Genomic DNA, 18,171 nt, shown 5'->3' with positions numbered 1-18,171 from the left:
CTGTAATTTTGCTACTGTTATGAATCGGGTGAATCCCCCAAAGGGGTCACGACCCACAGGTTGAGAACCACTGCTTTAAATCAAAGCAGTATGCTTTTCTGGTCCCCAAGGAGGCTATGAGGGAGGGGTCCTGGTGTATACTTAAAGCACTTGGCTGCCAACAGAGAAGGAGCCTTAGTGGTATAGTGGTTACACATTGGGTTGCCAACTGCAAGATCAGCAGTTTGAAACCACCAGCCACTCTTTAGGAGAAAGATGAGGCTTTCTACTCCAGTAAAGAATTCGTCTCAGGAGCCCACAGGGGCAATTCTACCCAGATCTACTGGGTTGCCCTTGAGGGCAGCGAGTTTAGTCTGCTCCCATGAAGACTGGAACCCTGTGGGGGGCAATTCTCCTGCCTTAAATGGTTGCTGAGTCAGAACTGATGGCGGTGAATTAGGAAGGCGTACCGGCACATGAACTTAAGACTCACAGTTCAATGTGACCCTACCATAAAATACACCCAACAGAAAACCTACCCACTTTCCTCGACACCCACCCTGTAAGAACAGAAAGACACGGGGCCTTGCCTGGCAATAAATATTTTAATTTCATGTTTGTTTTGGGCTGATGATGACAAATCACTTTCAAGTTTATGTCTTTTCCTTTAAATACAGAGTTAAGCCACAAACAGGTATATCCAAGACATTTCATCTCACACCTACACGCTGCTGTGGGAATCCTAACTGACTTGACCGCTAGGCGGGGCGGGAAGACTTTCTTAGGTAGCACCATCATGAGGCCTGGGGGGAATCAAGGAGGACAGGCTCTCACACCTGTCTCCATTCACATTTACCTGGGACCAGAGTGGGCAGGGGACCCCAGGTCACAGCTCTGGAACCCATCCCCCTGGATTGAAGATCAACAGTGAGAACCAGTTTTGGGGGTGGGGAGCGAGGCAACTGCTCCTCCTATCTTTAAGCCAGTCAAGGTGAAGACTTTTTGCCTGCTTCCACAGGAAGCCCAGCCCGCTGCCCCGTGGCACCTGGCACCCTGCCTGAGGCTGGGAGAGGTGGTCATAGGGTGGGCCCCATACATCCAGACTAGTAGATTCACCTGTCAGTTGATGGCTGCTGCTACACAGGAAGGCCACCGGGTGGTCTGCCACACGCAAGGCTTCAGCAACAGGTCTGGACCTTTCCACCCAACACAATCAGGTGGGAAGGGAAGGGGGTGGGGCAGGGAAGTCATTCCAGGGCCCACTACAAAAGTTTATTTTTGATTAGAGTACCATCTCAAATCTTTCCTAACCTCCCCAAATAAAATCCCCAATCCCCCCACCCCCACAAGCTGCAATTTCACTCATTTCAAGATCTATGTACATATAAGTTGTTTTCCGTGGTGTTTCGGCCCCCCTTGTCTTTTTTTTTTTTTTTTAATGATTTTTCTTCTTCATCTTTTTTTCTTTAAAATAAATTCAGTGTTCACATTTCTATAAAGAGTTAAACCCAGTTTCTGGAAACCTGCCCTGGCGGGGGTGGGGTGGGGTGGGAGGCGGAGAGCGCCTCTCCTGCCCTCCCTGGGCCCATGTCGTGTCCAGTCTGATGACCTGCCCTGATTTGCTTCGAGGTGCCAAAAAAAGGAAAAAAGCGGCAGCCTATGGAAGAGTCAATACCCGCCGGCGGACGCCGGGGGCGCAGTAAGCTTTCAAGAAAGCAGAGGGGAAGACTAGCTTACTGCAAAACCTTCTCCAAAAATATTCATACACTTCAGCGCGCAGGCAGAGCAAGAGCTTGGAGACGTCCGGCGTCCGTGCGTGCGGGGGCGGAGTCGGCGTCCTGCGTCCACCTGCCGTCGGGGGCGGGGCTTCCGGGAGGGGCGGAGTCCTGGCTCGTCAGTCGGAGGCGGGCGGAACCTCTCGGCTCTCCATAGTCCGTGTTTGCCTCTTTCTGCTAAAACCTGTGCGGGGTCTGGGACCGCGTGCACGGGAAGCACAAACGCTCGGCTTGTATGCAAAAAAGGTACAAAAAACAACGCGGATATGAAAGTTTTGGTAATATAAGGCTATCTGTGCAAGCCCACCTTGGAAACCTGTGACAGATTATTTAAATACTACAGTGAAAAGGCATCTTAATAGATATATATATATATTTAAAAACATCTTTAGTCATCCACTAAGATTTAAGTGTGTAAAAAGGAAAAAAAAAAAGGGGAGCCAAAAAAATAAGAACCCCCAAAAGAACCCCGACTCCCTTTGAGGGCACTTTGTCCAGCGAGGGGCGGGAGGGTTAATGCTTCAGCCACGGGTAGGCCTCGATGGAGGCCTTGCTGCGGTCCCCGTAGTCGTACAGCAGCTCCTCGCCCACGGCGATGTCCCGCGCGGCCACCAGGATGAGGTGCGGCACGCCGTCAATGTCGTGCAGCTTCGTCTGGCAGTTCCCACACTTGCTGTGGTTGATGAGTCGTCCCAGACGGTCTGTCTCACGGGTGGCATCCACGCTGCGAGGGCAGGGGCACAGGACCAAAGAGGGTTACACCAGCAAAAGGGCCCGTGGGGGCAGGCGTCCTCTGTGCTGTGGCGTTTAGTGCAACGTCGACTTATGTCCCTGTTTTCCGGAGGGTGGTTTCATTCTCAAACCAACAATAGTCCCCCCGCCCCCGCCCCCCCCAAAAAAAGGTGGGGAAGTCATTTCTATGAGCACCACCAGTGGGTTAGGCGGTGGGCCGCTAACTGTAAGTACACGGTGGTTCGAGCCCATGCCCATGAGTTGCTCCTCAGGAGGGAGAAAAGGCTGTTTGCTCCCTTAAAGACGGACAATCTCATTAACACTAGATAAGGGCACTGTAAGAATTGAACCAGAGGGCAGTGGGTTTTAGGGGTATAAGCCGAGAGGGGTTCTAGATGGGGTGTTCTGGTCAGAGGAAGGAGTGCACCAGGGGTTCATTATGGAGTTACATTAAAAATCAAACCAAAAACCCCAGAACACAGTTGCCATCATGTGGATAAGGGCTCACTGAGCCCGGGAGCGTCAGAGTAGAACTGTGCTCACCAGGGTGTCAGGGGCTGGTTTCCCCCAAGACGTTGATTGCCAGGCCTTTCTTCCAAGGCCCCTCTGGTGAACTGACTGCCAGCCTTGTGGTGGTCAGGCTGCTGAGCACAGTAACTGCCTGCATCCCCCCACCCCTGTGGCAGCGATCAAGTGTTACAGAATAAATAGAGGAACAAACTTAGCCTCCCTCTGGCTGGAGACCTCCTGAGTGGCTCGAGCCAAGTGCCCTGAGGAGGGATAGGCCAAGCCAGCTCGAATCCCAACTATTAAGACTGGGACACACCGCGGACACGGAATAAAATCTAAGCGAGGATGCTCTCAGGCTGCGACGTCTGCCTGGGGTGGGAAGAGCCTCTATATGGCGTGAGCAGACTTACCAGTAGGTTTTGCTCAGATACTGGAAATAGTACATGTAGCAGCCCGTGGAGGGGTCCTGTGCGTACACAGCCTCCCGCTTCTTGGCATCGGTGATCTCGATGAGGTCCCCGTGGTACTCCACCACAAACTCGCCCCTCAGGAACTGCTTGGTGGCAATCACCCCCCGGCCTTTGCCATCGATGTGGTCAATCTGTCAAGAGAGGATGAGAGGGGGGCTGGTGCCAAAGGCCAGCACACAGGTTGCACTGCCGGCGTGCATGCCTGGGGCGTACTTGAGTGTGGAGAAAACCCACTCTCTCAGAGTACAGCTCAGCAGGCTCTGTCAGGTATGCAGTGAGGTGCAGCCATCACCACAGTCCACCTTCAAGCGTGCCCCTAAAGAGCTCCCCATCAAAGAAATCTTTGCACACCCACAGTCTTGATTATTTTCTCCTAAAAGCCTATTGTGGGTGACATGATGAGGGCCTAAGTATATCATTTTTCTTTCTTTTTTTATTTTAATAAACCATTTTATTGGGGTCTCTTACATATTTTAGCAGTTCATACATTCATTATATTAAGCAGATATGTACAGATATTACCATCTACAATTTCAAAACATTATCTTTCTTCTTGAGCCCCGTTGATAGCTGCTCCTAAGTTTATATCTTTTTGCATCCAATAGTCAATTGTGCCAAGACCATGTATTGAAAAGATTGTTCTTTTCTCAATTAATTGGTGATAATCAATCAATAATAAAAATATCCTGCAAAGCATCGATCACACCGGATCCTCGACAAACAACTTTGTAGTACAGAAGGACCCATTTTGCAGATGAGACCAAGGCTTAGAGAGGCAAAACCAAGTGCCCAAAGCCACATGGGGCAGTGGCATGGCGGGGACTGAAATCCATGTACAAGCCTACCAGCTCACTGTGCTCTGCAAACACCACGTGTTTCCACAAAGGGAAGGCCTATGGCAACCAAAAAATACCCGTGCCTCTCTTTACTCAGATTTTGGTTGATCTCGGTGGCCAGGCTCCAAGCAGGTGTTCTATCTCCAAGGCCTGATCATACCTGATCTCAGGACCCAGTGTTCCGAATCGCCCCGTACTATCCTATCCTCCTGTTTCTCCACAAAGCCAAAAACTCAGCTCACTGCCTGGAGTCCATTCCGTCTCTGGCCCCTCTGTGTAGGGGTTTTCCGGGGCAGAGACTCATCTGTCTCCTGTGGAGCGGCTGGTGGGTTTGAGCCACTGACCTTGCAGCTAGTGGCCCAAAGCGCATCCAGGCTCCTTGTGTTTTCCTCACTTTGTAATACATGAGGTTGGACTGGGGCTGCCAGCGTGGTTGACGCTAGATGGGGTTTAGAAACTGAAGCTTTCTGGTGACCATGAACTCTCCCAGGATCCACCGCTCTTCCTCTTCCCCCTCTTCCCGTAGCGACCTGAGCTGATCTGCCAAAATGACTCGTTATTCACTTGACCGAGAAAACCCCGCAAAATCATGCGAATCAGGAGGGTGGAATCTTCAGGGCAATTTTAAGGACCTTTGTGAAACTGCCCAGGCCATCAACGGTATGCCTGTCCGGAAGGCAGTCAAATATTTGAAAGACGGCACTCTGCAGAAGCAGTGTGCGCCCTTCCGACGTTACCATGGTGGCGTTGGTAGGTGTGCCCAGGCCAAACCAACAGTGGGTTGGACCCAGGGCTGGTGGCCCAAAAAGAGTGAATTTTTGCTGCACAAGGTTAAAATTGCAGTCATGTTGAACTTCAGGGTTTAGATCTGGATTCTCTGGTCACTGAACACAACCAAGTAAACAAAGCCCCCACGACGGCCGCTGGACCTACAGAGCTCGCGGGCGGATCAGCCCATCGATGAGTCCCCCAGCCCACACCGAAATGACCCTGACTGAGAAGAAACACATGGTTCATAAAGCAGAAGAGGAGGCTGCACGGAGGAGAAAGACACCCCAGAAGAAATGGAAGAAGCACAAACTTAAGGCCCAGGAGCACATTAACCTTAAAATAAAAGTTAAGAGACAAAAACAAAAACGGAAGCTTTCTGACCTGGGGGTGTGGGTGTTCCTCATCGAATTCCCACGAGGAGAATGACTCCCGTGGGGAAGCACGCCTCTCACCCACCACCCCGATGCGTCTGATGGACTCAAAGAGAAACACAAGCGTCTTGGACGCTGCTGTTGCCAAGGAAAACATAATTTAGGAAAAACGTAATAACGGGTTGTTTTAAAGGTTTCCTCCAGCGTCTTGCTGGATGCGAGATGCCGGACACACGAGGCGCCCCGTATTACGGGATTCTATTTACAGAAAATGTCCAAAATAGGCAAATCTGTAAACAGATTGGCGGGAGAGCTGGGGCCAGAGGTTCTGCAACTACAGTGGGGAAACACTGTGTTACCTGCTCAGTACCACAGAACTGCGCATTTTATTGGTTTAAAGGATACATTTTACGTGACCTATATTGTACCATAGTCTTAAAAAAGCTGTCCCACAGGGTAATATTCTCATACAATATGTCCGTTTATGTTTTCTTCATTAGTATTTGGTCCCCTTATCCCAGACAAGTCAGCAGCCACTGAAGAGTCAAAGCCATGGAAGGGCTTAACTTGAAGCCTTCACTCAAAATGCAGCAGGCACCTGTGGCCCCTTACCTTCATCCCTTCTTCCTTTCCACTTTCAATCAGCTCATCGATTCTCCTCCTCTCTTCAGACTGTGGGGAGGGCAAGCATAGGGGAAAGTGTCAGCATTCTCGCCGAGGCGCACAGGGATGCTGCGGGGGCCTGGCGACAGACCCTGGTTCACGGGTATGTTCTGTTTGGGAGGTTGACTTGGCACTGAATGGGTTGGGGCTGAGGAGAGGTTGTCCCAGATGGGGCACCAGAGCCCCCGTGGTTCCCACAGGCCAGCTGCCAAGGATTCCTTGCTCTGCCTGCAAGGAGCAGTTACTATAGATCAGCGGTTCTCAACCTGGGGGTCGAACGACCCTTTCACAGGGGTCGCCCAAGACAATATTTCCGATGGCCTTAGGAAACGAGACACCGCTCCTGCATCCATCTCCAGGCAGGTCCGCCCACATACGGGATCACCACAACACGAGGAACTGTATTAAAGGGTCTCGGCATTAGGAAGGTTGAGAACCACTGCTCTAGATGGAAGGTAGTCCATAGGATCAGCGGTTATCAACCTGTGGGTCACAAGCCCTTTGGGGGTCAAACAGCCCTTTCACAGGGGTTGCCCGATTTATCACAGTAGCAAAATGACAGCGATGAAGTAGCAATGAAAATAATTTTATGGTTGGGGGGGTGGTCACCACCACATGAGGAACTGTATGAAAGGGTCGCGGTCTTAGGAAGGTTGAGAAACTTCTATAGTAGATGGAGGGCCATGCATAGGAACAGTTACTATAGATCGGGTGTCAAACTGGCAGCCCGTGGGACGCATGTGGCCCCTGAGATAATTTTTTGTGGCCCATGATGCTCTGAAATAAAATGAATATAGAAAAAATTGTTATGAAGAAAATAGCGCTTAGGGGAGATCGAGGCAATACTGTACACACAATTCCCTCATTAACCCTTTAACTACTTAAGACAAGTATATATGTAGCCCAGTGCCTTTCTTGGGGGCCTGTGGACGTGTACAAACGCACTGACTCAGTTCCGGCGACCCTTGGAAGCGATGTCTGCCACTCTCAGTGTCACGTAATGCAAACAGATCCCCATAGTGAAAAGGTTAAAAAGAGCACTCTGGGTTATGCTGTTTTGAATCATACCTAGTGGCAGCGCTAGTTAGCATTTTTAGAGGGAAGCCATTACCATTGTGCATCATGTTTGTCAGCTGTCCAACATATTGTGTTTTTCATTAATTACTTTGTTATAGTTTCCGGTCACAGTGTAAGAGGTAAGTGAAAACTAGTAGGAGGAAAGCACTGGAAGTTTCGGGTAAAAAATAATAACTGTAGTTTTATTAATACATTAAATAAAATAAATGTTTAAGTAAAAGCAATTATACAGTGCTTTAATTATCCTATCCATATTCCTGACTCTTCACTTCAAGATAGAAATTTAACAAAACGTAAATGTGACGTGGCCCGTGTTTTAATTGAGTTTGCTGTAGATGGAGAGCCGTCCACCAGAGCAGTTACTATAGACGGAGGGCCATCCACGATATCAGTTATTATAGACGGAGGGCCGTCCATGGGAGCAGTTATTATAGATTAGGGCCGTCCACGGGAAGTTACTATAGACGGAGGGTCGTCCACGTGAGCAGTTACTATAGATGAGGGCCATCCACAGGAGCAGTTACTATAGATGGAGAGTCATCCACATGAGCAGTTACTATAGATGGGCCGTCCACGGGGGCAGTTACTATAGATGGAGGACTGTCTATAGGAGCAGTTACTATAGACAGAGGGCCATCCACGATAGCAGTTACTATAGATGGAGGGCCGTCCACGGGAGCAGTTACTATAGACGGAGGGCCGTCCACGGGAGCAGTTACTATAGACGGAGGGCCGTCCACGGGAGCAGTTACTATAGACGGAGGGCCGTCCACGGAAGCAGTTACTATAGACGGAGGGCTGTCCACGGAAGCAGTTACTATAGACGGAGGGTCGTCCACGTGAGCAGTTACTATAGATGAGGGCCGTCCACAGGAGCAGTTACTATAGACGGAGAGCCGTCCATGGGAGCAGTTACTATAGATGGAGGGCCGTCCACGAGAGCAGTTACTATAGACGGAGGCCTTCCACGGGAGCAGTTACTATAGATGGAGGGTCGTCCACGTGAGCAGTTACTATAGATAAGGGCCGTTCATGGGAGCAGTTACTATAGACGGAGGGCCGTCCATGGGATCAGTTACTACAGATGGAGGGCCAATCACAGGAGCAGTTACTATAGACAGAGGGCCATCTATCTGGAAGAGGCAGCTTAGCCCTGCATGGCAGGTCTGGATGGAGTGGGCATCCCCAATCTTACTGTCCTTCAAGCCACCCCCTCATTCCTGAGCCCAGTCCCACTGCTCAGTGGGGAGTACAGGAGATTTCTAGAGAGCAAAAGGGGATAACTTTAGCCCCAAACCAACACAGCTCCCCAGCATAGTCCTCTCCACAGGGGACCAAAACAACGTCACCCCAGAAATCAAAACCAGCCTGTGCACTCCAGACTTCTCTGGTCACCTATCTGTGGACACCTACAAGGAGCTGAGCACTGCTATAGGTGCTGTGAGGACAAAGGTAGGCAGGACCAGGTCCCTGGGACCTCCAGGACAGGTTTTTATACCGTAGGGAGACAGCCACAAAACAGGTCATTGTTTTTGCCCCCAAGCCAGCTGCTCTTCTCCAGCCCCACTGCTGCCCACCAGCCGGGCCAGCCTGCTCTTGCTCAACACCTACAGTAGCCACCTCGGCGGTCACTTAGCTTCCACTGGCCACCCTTCTGTCTGGTCTCCACCCAGGAGCCAGAGGGGGCACTTCTGGTGAGTTTACTGGATAGTAAGGGGGCAAAGCTAGTGCCCTGCTTGTGGCAAAAGAACCATGACAATAATGTATGATTGTCAACAATGACGGACGCTGTTGAGAGGGCTGCAGTAGCTGTCTGGGTGGCCTTGGCAACCTTTCTGTAACTGCAATTACTACAAGATACAGAGTTCATTTAAGAAGTCCCACGGCCACGGGGATAAAATCCAAACTCCAAGGGTGGCCTGGGAGAGTCTGCAGAGGGCAGGCCCCATCTTGCCTGCCTCACTTCCCACCCCTCACCCTTTGCCTCACACACTCCAGTAACGAGTGCTGGCTCATTCAAAGACCAAGTTTATTTCTGTCTCAGGACCTCTGCACAGGCCATCACCATGCCGGGTAATGCCCTTCCCCCAACCAGGTGCACGGCTAGCTTCTACTCTGCCCTAAACCCAAACCCAGTGTCAGAGTCAGTTCCAACCCTGCAGGCTGGTGGGCTTGAGAACCACCCACCCGTGGTTAACCCGAACCACCACCAGGGCTCGACTTCCACGCCACCTCCACAGAGATGTTCTCTGACCACTGAGTCCAACTGAGCCTTAGTCTGGCCTATCTGGCTGCCCCATTTTTAATCAATGAACAGAGCGCCGACCTTGGCTGGACCATCCCCCATTGTAAATCTTGGCCCCTGGAATGAATGTGAGTTCCTGGTGTGATCTTGCTCCTAGTTGGCCCGCCTGGCCTAGAATAGTGTGTGGCACAAAGTGAGCCTCTGGAAGCCACAACCACTGCACACAGAAACCCACACCTGGAAGCAGGCGATCGCTTCCAGACCACGGCAATATGCCAACTATACCACCCTCAAGCAAGGTACATTTTGGGGGGTTCCATGGCGCAGAGAGAAGTGATGCTGCCCCTCAGCTGTAGTGACGAAGCATGCAGCAGTGCGACAGAAACACCTGGGGGTTGGCAGGAGAGTGAACGACCACATGGCACAGAGGGGCAAGGAGGCAAGCACACCATGTGGGAAAACGGCGCCAGGACAGACCTGCTGGCGGCAGGGTGGCCCCAACCTTCCACTGGCAAACGGGCAGCAACTGCGGAGGCGCAACAAAACAAGGCGTGGCCGTGGCTCACTGCAGGGTGGCTTGGAGAAGCAGGTGGGCCGGGAGAGAGTGTACAGGCGCAGGTCTGCAGGTGGGAACTGCCCCGCGGTGCCTCCTGTGCCCAGGCTGGGCTGAGCACCAGGCCAGGTGGCCCAGAAAGCAGAGCCAAACGACTTGGATTTCATTCGGGAAACTGGGGCTCTGGTGGCAGGAGAATTCAGCCAGCAGCCCACAGAGTGGTCAGGAGGCAGCAGGGTCTGCACTCAGGAGGGACGGGGGCCTATGTGGGTAGGGAATGAAGAAGCTAGGACAGGGCCCCAGACGGGCACGCTACCCTGGGCTGGGCTGCAGCCAGACCCATAGGTGCGCCTCTCCAAAGCCTCGATCATACCACCCTGCCCTCAGACTTATTGCCCAGTCTGCAAAAAAGCTGGTCATGTCGTGCCACCCCTGGCTACCCACACCCTTCTGTTGTGTCCTGTTCCCACTTGGCCCCTAGCCCATTCCTGCCAGCTCAGAAGGGCAGTCAGGGCAGCACTGAATTTCCCCTGCAGATGTGTCCAGAGGGCACGCCCTAACACCCAGGGCAGACAGGAGAATCAGCTCCCTGACCAATGATCCCCTCACTACCCTGACCAACCAACTTCCTGATCTCCCTGACCAATAATCCCCCCTCATCACCCAGCCAAACCCCTAGTCAAATAGTCTCTCAGCAGAGTCCAAACAGGGTGAGGGGAACTGCCTGCTCCCCGGTCACGCCCGGTGTCCAAGTGCTGGGAGACTGTAAGTCTGCAGACCCAGCTTGGGGGGAGCGAGCGTGGGCATCCTCCCCACTGCAGCCCTCCTCTCTCGCGTCCCCACAGACAAGGTCTTGTTTTTTATTTGAAAGCCACCCGGGCCTTGAACCCCACAGCCACCCTCCCCAAGCCCACTTGGGCTGACTCCCTGGGTGGACACCACAGGGCCCACCCCACCGTGGGGCTTCCTGGGCTCTGCGGCTGAGCGTGGGCCTCGCCCTTCTGCAGTGCTGCCGTCAGGATGACCCGGCACAACCGCCTACTGCGGGCAAAGCTTTCATAACAACGCATTCTGGGCCAAAAGACACGGCCTTTCTGGGCAAATCAAGCCAAGCTTCTCTCCCGGGTAGGGGGAGGATGGCTTTTCTGTTCGCGTTTTTTTAAAATGAAGCCTCATGGGGATAGGGTGGGGGTGGAGGGAGAGAATATCACACCAAACCACCAGCAGGCTTCAAATAGATACTGGAAGGAGGCTATGTGAGGGCTGAAATGCTTGAGAAGCCGGAATTCCCTCCCCGACCCCCAGCCCATCTTTTTGTTGGGGAGGCAATCATTAGAACTGCTCCCAAAGCAGCTTAGGGAGCAAAGGGGTTAACATAAAAGACTCTACCATCGTGGGGGGCAAGGGGAGGCAGCCACGTCCCGCAGGGCCAGGCCACCTCCCCCCACTAGTTTGAACACCACACCTCCTGGCACCCAAGAGCACCTATTGCATCACTCAGCCTCTTGGCAAACACAGGAGGGCGAGGCCAACAGAGTCCGGCCCACCTGCCCACTGGCATTTTCCCGTCCTCCCTTGTCCCTAGGGATGGGAGCTGGGTGGGATACAAGGCAGATGAGCCCTGGGGGGGCCGTGACACCACCAGGGAAGCAAAGGTGACAGGAAGAACGATTTGGCACGTAAGCGGTTAACCTGCATTAAAGCGTTTAAGGACACGCCTCATGTGATTGCTCTTCGAGGAGAAAGCACATCTCGGTGCCATTTTTTCCAACAGGGTGTGGCCCCTTCCGGTCTCTGGGCCATAGTATGTCACTCACAGTACCTCGGACTGTCCCACCATCACAGTTCTAGGTCCCGGGAAACAGTAAGACCAAAGCGCCCCACCCCGAGCATGACCCACTTTACGGCGGCAGTCCCTTTATTGCACGTGTGGGACCAAACTCACAGTGTTTCTGAGGTCGTCGTTGCCATGACCCCACACTGCCCCCGACAAGTCGGGGCACAGAGCACTCGGGAATAGGCCCGCTCTTCACCACGGGCAGGATGCACCGCACTGCACGGAGACCTCCAGAGATCAGAAGGACCTCTCTCTAGCACGTACGACCCCCTGGTCCAAGGCTGCACCTGGACCTTCCAAGGAGTTCTGGAAAAGCCACCATCAGGAACGTCTTCACTTCCCACAAAAACACGCTCTGACAAACAGACCTTGGTCAAGCGCACGGGGACCCTTCAGGGCCAGAGGGACAAAAGGACGTGGCAAGTGCTGGGCACACCCAGGTGCGGGCAGACACGCCCACAGGACCACCACCTTCCCCTCCCACGGTAAGTAAAGCCACGTGACAGTTCCCATGCACAACGGCCTTCCCAGGCCAGAGAACTGAAGAACAGGGAAGGTGTCGGGCCACCACGACCAAGGGTTTTGACCAGGGGCATGAGAGATGGATCTTCACAAATGGCAGGAAGAGGTCATACAAACCCAAATGCCTTCAGAGAAGCCAGACTTACTGGACCCACAGAGACTGCAGGCACCTCTGAGACTAGCCACCGGATGCTCCTTAACACTTGGAACTCTGAGGTCACCCTTCGGCCCCAGGTAGACAGGCTCATGAAATAAACACAATAACTCGTTCTCACCTAGGACTACCGTGCCCCTTGAAATAATCATCTTTGGGGAACCAAGAAGTCAACAATGACTGCAGCAATGGCGGAAGGAAGCAAACAGAAATTGGGTCGATGGAAACGGTGAGGTTACGATAAGGTTACACTGAGCACAACTTAGCCCATCACCAAACAGGAAGTATAAGGTTCAAATTCAACTCAGCCACCAAGGAACTCAGCTCAGCCTCTTAGGAAAATAAATCCCTCTCATAAGGCAGAACAGAACGGCTCCCTAGGATTTCTGCCAGGAGCAGACGACCTCAGCTTTCTCCCAAGGAGCAGCTGGTGGGCTTGAACTTCTAACCTAATCTACTCCACCACCACGCTCGCTCCATAGCAGCATGCATAGAAATTGTTAAATGGGAACCTGAGTTGGTGTGCCACGTTTCACCAAAAACACAATGAAGAGTCACTAGAAACAGTCAACACCATACGACCCGACCAGGGGGCAGGCCCTACCTGCAGCTCTGCTTGGCTCTTTCTGGAACTCCTTCGGACAGGGTAGAAGTCTGTGAGCTTGCGGTTCTGTTGTGTTTTTCCTTGAGCTCTGGAGGGGGAAAGGAAACAAGCATGGATACTTAGGCCTACCCGACAGGCACCCACGAGCCCAGCAACTGCTTAGCAGGAGGCTGAGGAAGCAACGTCTCCTGTCCCCTGACAAATACCTGCTCCTTCCTTGTAGCCCCAGCCCTGGGCCAGGGGGACTCCAGGGGTCACTTACTTTTTCCTAGAGGTCGGTTTGCCCTTGCCGGGCTTTTTCAGGGTGGGCTTGGTGATGGCTCCGTTGGTGGAACCACCAGTCGAGGTGGGGGTTTTGGGAGGTTCTGCTGCTTCAGATTTTTGGTTTGGAAAAGGGACCAGTGGGCCTCTCCTGACGTCTTTGACCTTCTGTTCCTCGGACTTCATGGGGCTCCGGAGGGCACTCCCAGTGTTTCTCTTTTCTGTAGGCAGAAGGTGGGAAGGACACGGATTGACTTGGCCCTCTGCCGTCCTGCTGGACGGTTGGCTGCGTTCTAAAGCAGGCCTGGAGAAGACGGAGGCGGGGTGTGTGCTGCGGGGCAGCAGTGGCCCCTGACCACTTCACCAGGTGCCCATGGTGGCTGTCCTGAGAGGCTGTAGAGATTTTTTTTTGGCTTTGCTTTTTATTTTAACTTGGGTGACAGTTTACTGAGTGAATGGGTTTTCCACTCAGCAGATCCCAACACCGGCCATCCGTGTCCCCGTGCAGCAACATGCTTCCTCCCTGGATTCCTCATTTCTACTTGGCCTTCTTTCCTGCTCCTTCCTACCTTCCCAGCGGCCATTCTGGTGGCACAAGGTTGGTTGCTCTCAGGAGTGCAGGCCTCCCTGGTGTCACTGCTTGCCTCATATGCCTGGCTATCACTTGGCCGAAAGTGGAGCCCCAAGGCCGAGTTTAGTTCAGGACCTCAAGGCAAGCCGAAGGCCAGAGCCTCCAGGGTTCCGCCAGTCTCTAGCCAATGGGTAAACCCGTTTTAAAAATATTTTTGTGTTTCGTTTCACATTTTTCTCCCACTCCCTTACTGTTGATGATCAGTTAGCACCTTTTTTGACCAAGACACCAGGTGGGGCCGCTTGGGCTTCTGTCTTGAAGCAGGAGAGAACCCCAGGGCAGACTATCCCTCTGGCCTCAGAGCTCCAGCCAGAGCTACCCAAACTCAATTCCAATTCATAGCAACCCTACACAGGGTTTCCTAGACTGTAAAGGAGCAGACAGCCTCATCTTTCTCCCGAGGAGCGGCTGGTGGGTTTGAGCTGCTGACTTTGTGGTTAGCCCAAAGCCTAAGCCACAATGCCAGTGGGGCTCCTGCAGATCCCAGAGGAAGCCTAATTCCTAGAGAGGAGGGGAGGCTTGATTAGGATGCTGGACAGGAGGTAGGCAGCAGACGCACTTTCCCAGCAGGGAACCCACCTCATCCTCTAAGGAACAGAGGTCCCTCTCGTAAATGGCTGAGACCCAGTATCCATGGTGGTTCTCAGATGTGCACCCAGAAAAAGAATGGCAAAGCCACCGGTGTAGGTGAATAATTCACCCTTTCATTGCTCCTTAAAAACAAGTACTACATGGGTGGCTGGGAATGTAAAATGCTGTCTCCATTGTAGTAAAGGATTTTCCAGCCTCACTAAAGGCTAGCCATAGAATTATCCTGCCAAACCCAGACCCAACTCACAGCCACGGGGCCAATTCAGACTCATAACAACCCTCTGCAGGGAGATTCCACAAAGGTGAATCATTACAATCATTACAGGAGTTGTTCTCCCGAGGAGCGGCTGATGAGTCTCCATGGCTGGCCTTGTGGTCAGCAGCCCAGTGCTCTGCCAGAGTCCCTGTTTGACCCAGCAGTTCTGCTCTGAGGCAGGTACCCAAGAGAAATAATAATATCTGTCATCGTTTAAAAAAAAACAAAAAAAAAAACGTACATGGGAACGTTCACAACATCACTATTCTATATAGCCAAAAAGTGGAGGGGAAAAAAATATCCAGACTGCCGGATGGATACCCAAAACGTGTCCAGCCATGCAAGGGAAGCTAATTTAGAGATCAAAAGGAATGGAGTGCTGACAGCGCACTATGCTGCAGGGGAAAGCCGTAAAAGCAGGCCCTCAGCGTGAGGGACCAGGCCCAAAACATCCGCAAGGAGCCGATTCCACTGACATGAAACACCCGGAAAGGGCGGATCCAGAGAGGCAGGAAGTAGGCTGGCAGGGGCGGAAGGGACGAGGGGCACCAGGAGTGACTGCTGCTGGGGGCTGGGTTTCCTGACGGTCACACCACTCTGTGGACAGAGGACCGCTCTGCAGCAGTGCCTTTTAAACGAGGGTGCTTTGGACTAGGTGAATTCTATCTCCACCCATATAAAAAATAAAGGAAACTTCAAAACAGAGGGAGGAAAGGCCACCGTGGCATGTGTACGCGGTGCCTGGGTCCCTGCCACAGCAGGAAGGTTGAGAATCAGGCACAGGTACCTGGCCCTCAGGGTTATAGCCAAACGACATTTGGCCCGAAATTCTCATTGTCGGCATTCACTAATACTAGGAGCCCAACATCATCCATGGCTGGTTGAAAGGACGGAGGTTCAAACCCACCACCCAGAGACCATTCAGAAGACAGGCCTGGCGAACTGCTTCTGGAAGGTCAACGCTTCTGAAACCTTATGGAGTGAAGCTCTGCTCTGGATCCGGGAGGCCAGGAGTCGGACTCGACTCAATGGCAGATTAAAGCAGCTGGCGAATCGGTGTAGGTGTTGACTTAGCCTCCAGAGGACCACATGGAACCTTTCACACACTGGCCCCCTTCAAGCCAGGCCAAGTGCCCTTTACATATAGCCCTCAGGCAGCCAGGATGGAGGCCACAAGCAGCAGATGCCAAGGTAAGAAGGGTTGCCCCTATGCAGAAGGGCTGGCCCAGTGACAGGCCACCTCAGAGCCCAGTCACCCTGCAAGGGAGGGCCACTCCAACCCCTTTCCAGCTAACAGATGAGAGAAGGGAGCCTCAGAACACATGCCTGTGGTTGTTCAGTTGCTGCTGCTGAGCGCAACTGTGTTTCGTAGGTTTTTCTTTTTTTAAATCATTTTATTGGCTGATCACAATCCATCCATCCATCCATTGTGTCAAGCACATTTGTACATTGTACATAGCCACCATCATTCTCAAAACATTTGCTTTCTACTTGAGCCCTTGGTATCAGCTCATTTTCCCCCCTCCACTTCATAGGTTTTTAATTGCTTGTTTTGGGGGGAAGGAAATCGAGTCTTTCTGCCAATACCTTTCTGCCTCTCCTTGAACTTCCAACTTTTTACACCACCAGGGGCTAGGTAACTTGCTCAAAGCATACTCTTTTTAAGTGGGAGAGGTAGGATCTCCACTCTAGTCTTTTGAAGATAGACTGAAGTTTTGCCCTGGGGTCTTGGGGATTCCTTCTCCTGCACCCCAGCCTTGTTCTTAGATCTGGCCCTGGAGGTGGGCTAAATAATCACAATTGCCTTTCTGTCAATGGATGTAAAAATAGAAGGCTTTCTTACATGGGACTCCTGGCTGCCAGGGGTTCTGTTTCTTTAAGGCAAGTTGTAATTGAGAAAGTGAGGTGAACTGGGAAAGGTCACCTCCCAACTGCCAACTTCACCAGGGAAGACTGGGAGTCAAGCAAGGTTTCTGGCAAGTTTCCACTTCATGTGGCAGGGGCCAGACAGAATCTTCGATAGGTGTACAAGCTCTGTTTAACTGTTTCTCAACCCAGGGCGTGCCGGCTCTGTGAGGGATACTGAACACGTGAGAGGAATGATCCCCTTTAGAATGGGGTCAAGACCAGGTCATAACCAGGATGGGAGTTCCTTTATCATGTTCATGTTAGCCGTAATCGCCTGGCTCTGCAGAACCCGGGATGTTGGTGTCCACACTTTGAGCCATGCTGATGGCTGCTCATGAGTTTTCTCTTGAACCGTGGGTCAGGTGCATTCTGTCTGCAACCTGCCCGACCTCTCAAGTTTGCAGGAGAGGCAGACTCTTGGAAAGGCTAGTCACACTCCGTTGGTCTGTTTCTGAGCAACGAGAGAGCATGGCTCAAACAGAAGGAACCTGGGATACCTAATCAAGCCAATTGCTCGAGTCGATTGTAACTCACAGTGACTGTGTGTGTGTGTGTGTGTGTGTGTGTGAGCTGAGCTGGCGTAAATCCCTGGGCTGGCTCCCTTGGCACCCCTGGGTGGACTGGATGGGGCCGAGAACCCATTCACCGTGAAGAGCCAGCAAAGGCCTCTAAACCCAGCATGCACTGAGTTCTCGGTTAGGACAGCCTGCAGTGGCTTACCGTCTCGTTTCCGGTAGATTCCGGCTAAAGGTTTCCCTTGGCATTTGACTTCATGATGTGCCACTGAGTTCTCTTCCTGAAGTGGGGAGCGCATTCCAGAGCACTTGTTCGGGCTCATGTAGGAGTAAATCTTGGACTGCCCGATAAACAGGTTCTCCTAAAAAGACAAATGTGGATTCTGAAAGAGGCTGGAAGGGCGCAGCAAGCCCACTCCGTCTGGGTAGGGACGGTGGAAAGAGCGTTACAAATGACAGAAACATATTCACATCATTCTGGAAACTTGGGCGCCCTGGTGGTGTAGTGGTTATGTACTGGTCTGTTAACAGAAAAGGCCAGCAGTCTGAAACCACGAGCTGCTCCCAGGAGAAAGACAGGGCTTTCCACTCCCCTAAAGAGTTACAGCCTCGCATTTCCAAAGGGGCAGCTCTAAGCAGTCCTACAGAGCTGGCATGGACCTGATGGCCATGGGTTTGGCTTAGAAACCTGGACTGCCAGGAATGCGGTCCTCAGGCTCCAGGGAACAATGAGATCAGTATTCCCCGGGCTTAGGTCTCCTGCACATCTTGGGTCTCTTATCTCTGTTCATTCAGGGTCCACGTGACCAGCAGAACCAGCTGCACATAAAAATGTACAGCCAGGGGACATCTGACAACGTGGTGGCCACAATGACCCAGGGCAAAACACTGCGAGGCGCCTTCAGGCGGG

General features: G+C 52.4%; 1 protein-coding gene across 1 annotated transcript; it reads right to left on the bottom strand.

Annotated features, from left to right (window-relative positions):
• Positions 1–2,183: 2,183 nt before the first annotated feature.
• Positions 2,184–17,646, bottom strand: KMT5A (lysine methyltransferase 5A). Its single transcript, XM_030887463.2, has 6 exons — positions 17,467–17,646; positions 13,362–13,581; positions 13,100–13,187; positions 6,057–6,116; positions 3,407–3,597; positions 2,184–2,478 (listed from the first exon to the last, which is right to left on the bottom strand). Exons 1-6 carry the CDS (start codon positions 17,582–17,584, stop codon positions 2,268–2,270), a joined length of 888 nt encoding a protein of 295 aa, XP_030743323.1. The 5' UTR covers positions 17,585–17,646; the 3' UTR covers positions 2,184–2,267.
• Positions 17,647–18,171: the final 525 nt, after the last annotated feature.

Source organism: Echinops telfairi, unplaced genomic scaffold (genome assembly GCF_000313985.2).
Source record: "Echinops telfairi isolate 266 unplaced genomic scaffold, ASM31398v2 ScPeMD7_7412;HRSCAF=8450, whole genome shotgun sequence".
Taxonomy (NCBI): Eukaryota; Metazoa; Chordata; class Mammalia; order Afrosoricida; family Tenrecidae; genus Echinops; species Echinops telfairi.
Note: the sequence above shows the minus strand (reverse complement) of the source record. Positions and strands in the feature narration are given on the sequence as shown.